The sequence below is a fragment of the Elaeis guineensis genome, chromosome 16 (assembly GCF_000442705.2).
Source record: "Elaeis guineensis isolate ETL-2024a chromosome 16, EG11, whole genome shotgun sequence".
Taxonomy (NCBI): domain Eukaryota; kingdom Viridiplantae; phylum Streptophyta; class Magnoliopsida; order Arecales; family Arecaceae; genus Elaeis; species Elaeis guineensis.
This window is the reverse complement of record NC_026008.2, coordinates 32,306,694-32,309,882: the sequence shown is the minus strand read 5'-3', so window position 1 is coordinate 32,309,882 and position 3,189 is coordinate 32,306,694. Positions and strand designations below refer to the sequence as shown.

At 37.0% G+C, this 3,189-nt stretch overlaps 1 protein-coding gene across 1 annotated transcript; it reads left to right on the top strand.

The window, feature by feature from the left end:
* Window positions 1-1,524: 1,524 nt before the first annotated feature.
* On the top strand, window positions 1,525-2,958 carry LOC105059436 (uncharacterized). Its single transcript, XM_010942729.4, has one exon. The coding sequence runs from the start codon at window positions 1,660-1,662 to the stop codon at window positions 2,788-2,790; it is 1,131 nt and encodes a 376-aa protein (XP_010941031.1). The 5' UTR covers window positions 1,525-1,659; the 3' UTR covers window positions 2,791-2,958.
* Window positions 2,959-3,189: the final 231 nt, after the last annotated feature.

Sequence of the window (3,189 nt, the reverse complement as noted above, 5' to 3'; positions counted from 1 at the left end):
TTTTTCTTTTCTTGAGATAATTTTTTTACAATAATTTAAAAAAATTATTTTTTTAAAGTTCAATTTACAAATTTTTTTATTTCAATTAATCTTTAAAATTTTTTTTTTTTTAAAATTTAAATTATAATTCTTATTTTTTTGATTTTTTAAAAATTTTTATTTTTTAATGGTACATTTTATTTTTTTAATTTATTTTTTATATTTTTTGACAAGCATTTGAAATGATGTTTTTCAATTAAATTTAAAATTTTTATTTCTTTCATATTTCTTTCTCTTTTTTTTCATTTTCTATGATATTTTTTATTTTTAAATTTCTTAAGATTTTTTTTAGACATTTTTTAAAAAAAATTTGAAAAAAATCTAAAATTATTTTTTTATTTGAATTATAAATTTAAATCTTTATATTTTAAATTTCAATCAAAATTAAAATTTTAATTTATTTATTAATTTAAAATTTTAAAAAAAAATTCCATTCTTTTTTGATTATTTTTTTTTTTGGTGGGAAAAATTGAAAACGTGACTTTGAATGGCATTTTTAGAAACGCCATTCAAAATGGCGTTTTCAATTTTTCCCACCAAAAAAGAAAGAAAAAAATCGGGATAGAATGAAAATTTTTTTTTTTAATTTAAAATTTAAAATTTAAAATATTGTAAAAATTTAAATTTTTTTTTTTCAATTCTATTTTTTTCCTTTCTTTCTTTTTTAGGGTATTTTTTTTTTTTTATAATATTTTTTTTCTTGAGATAATTTTTTTACAATAATTTAAAAAAAATTATTTTTTTTAAAGTTCAATTTACAAATTTTTTTATTTCAATTAATCTTTAAATTTTAATTTTTTTAAAAAATTTAAATTATAATTCTTATTTTTTTGATTTTTTTAAAATTTTTATTTTTTAATAGTACATTTTATTTTTTAAATTTATTTTTTATATTTTTTGACAAGCATTTGAAATGATGTTTTTCAATTAAATTTAAAATTTTTATTTCTTTCATATTTCTTTCTTTTTTTTATTTTCTATGATATTTTTTATTTTTAAATTTCTTAAGATTTTTTTAGATATTTTTAAAAAAAAATTGAAAAAAAAAATCTAAAATTATTTTTTTTATTTGAATTACAAATTCAAATCTTTATATTTTAAATTTCAATCAAAATTAAAATTTAAATTTATTTATTAGTTTAAAATTTAAAAAAAATTTCCATTCTTTTCCGATTTTTTTCTTTCTTTTTTGGTGGAAAAAATTGAAAATGTGATTTTAAATGGCGTTTCGAAAAACGCCATTCAAAATGACGTTTTTAAGGCATCTCCTTTTATTTTTTTGGGACGATGCCATCGTGGAAAGAAGGGTGATGTGGGAGGGGAAAAAAATGTCAAAATGATGTTTTTCTTTTTTGCATTAATTTGATAAAAAAAATTAAATTTTAAATTATTTTAATAATTAATTTTTTTTATATATATATTATTCTGGAAAAGAGCTCAAAAATTTCGTTTTCTAGGTTTAAGTCCAACCTAGCCGCGCCAAGATAAGCCCATTCAAGGGTGGGACGGCATCAGATTCCCAGTTCCTTAGCACCGCCGTCTTGTTCTCATTCTCGCCATCGCTCTCACGCTGATACCCGGAGGTCCGACTTCCCCGCTGTTTTCCTAGCGTGGAAATCCATGGCGGCCGTCTCCTCCTTCTCCACCACCATCACCGCCACCGCTGCCACCGGTGGCCAAAGAAACCCCCCTCCCTTCTTGTCCAAAACCCTAAATCCCCCAAACCCCTCTTTCCTCCACCTCAGATCCAATCAAACCCTCGCTCCTGTCTCCATCTCCATCACCCCCCAATCTTCCAAGAAACGAGCCTCCTTTTCTCGAATTAGAGCCGCCTCCTCCTCCCTGGATCCAGATCCCGGCTCCCTCACTCACCATTCGCGGACCCTCAAGTCCCGCCTCGCCGCCGGCGAGACCCTCTACGGCCTCTTCCTCTTGAGCTTCTCCCCGTCCCTCGCCGAGATTGCCGGACTGGCCGGGTACGACTACGTGGTCGTCGACATGGAACACGGCCCCGGCGGCATCGCCGAGGCCCTCCCCTGCCTCCGCGCCCTCGCTGCCGCCCACACTCCAGCCATCCTCCGCCTCCCGGAGCCCTCCGCAGCCTGGGCCAAGAAGGCCCTCGACCTCGGCCCCCAGGGCCTCATGTTCCCCATGATCGAAACCCCCGCCGACGCCGAGCTCGCTGTCTCCTACTCCCGCTTCCCTCCGCGTGGCGTCCGGGGGTCCGCCCACACGGTTGTGCGCGCCTCCGCCTACGGCATTGACGACGGGTACCTGGCACGGGTGGAGGAGGAGCTGCTGGTGATGTGCCAGGTGGAGACGGTGGCGGGCGTGGCGGAGATCGAGGCGATCGCCGCCGTCGAGGGGGTCGACGTGGTGCAGATGGGGCCTTTGGATCTGAGCGCGAGCATGGGGTATCTGTGGGATCCGGGGAACCGGAAGGTGAGGGAGGTGATGAAGGACGCAGAGAGGAGGGTTCTGGGGATGAGGAAGAAGGTTGTGGCGGCGGAGGCGGCAGCGGAGGGCGGCAGCGGCGAAAGGGGGCCGTACCTTGGGGGGTTTGCGATGCCGCACGATCGGCCGGAGGATATGAAGATGAGAGGGTATCATATGGTGGCCGGGGCGGTGGATCTGGGGATATTCCGGCAGGCGGTGGTGGAGGACGTGCGGCGGTTCCGGAGCGCGGAGGTGGAGATCGGGGAGGAGGACGACGAGGACGAGGCCAAGGACGAGGAGTACTGGAGCGAGTGAGGTGAGTTAAGTGTCGGGTCAGCTTACGATAGAAGTGAGTCGCCATGGCAACTTTTTCCTTTTTTTTCTCTTTAGTTTTTTAGGTTTTTTTTTTTTTTTTTGGCCCGAGGAGGAGATGTCAAGTAATAAGAGGTTATTTGTAATAAAAAGAAAAAAAAAGTTTGCTCACGAGCCCATTTTAAAAAAATAACTTCTATAAGGCCAAAGGTCACATTTTCTAGTCTTACAACCAAAAATTTTGAGGAAAAAAAAGATTTTTCTACTGATTACAAGCGAAAATAACTTCTCTATTTCCGAACTTTCTGGTCTTATCCTTAGCATCGATTCATTAACAGAACATAATGAATATTAAAATTTAATGACTTTCTCTGGTTTTAGCATCTGGAGTCTAAGTAAATG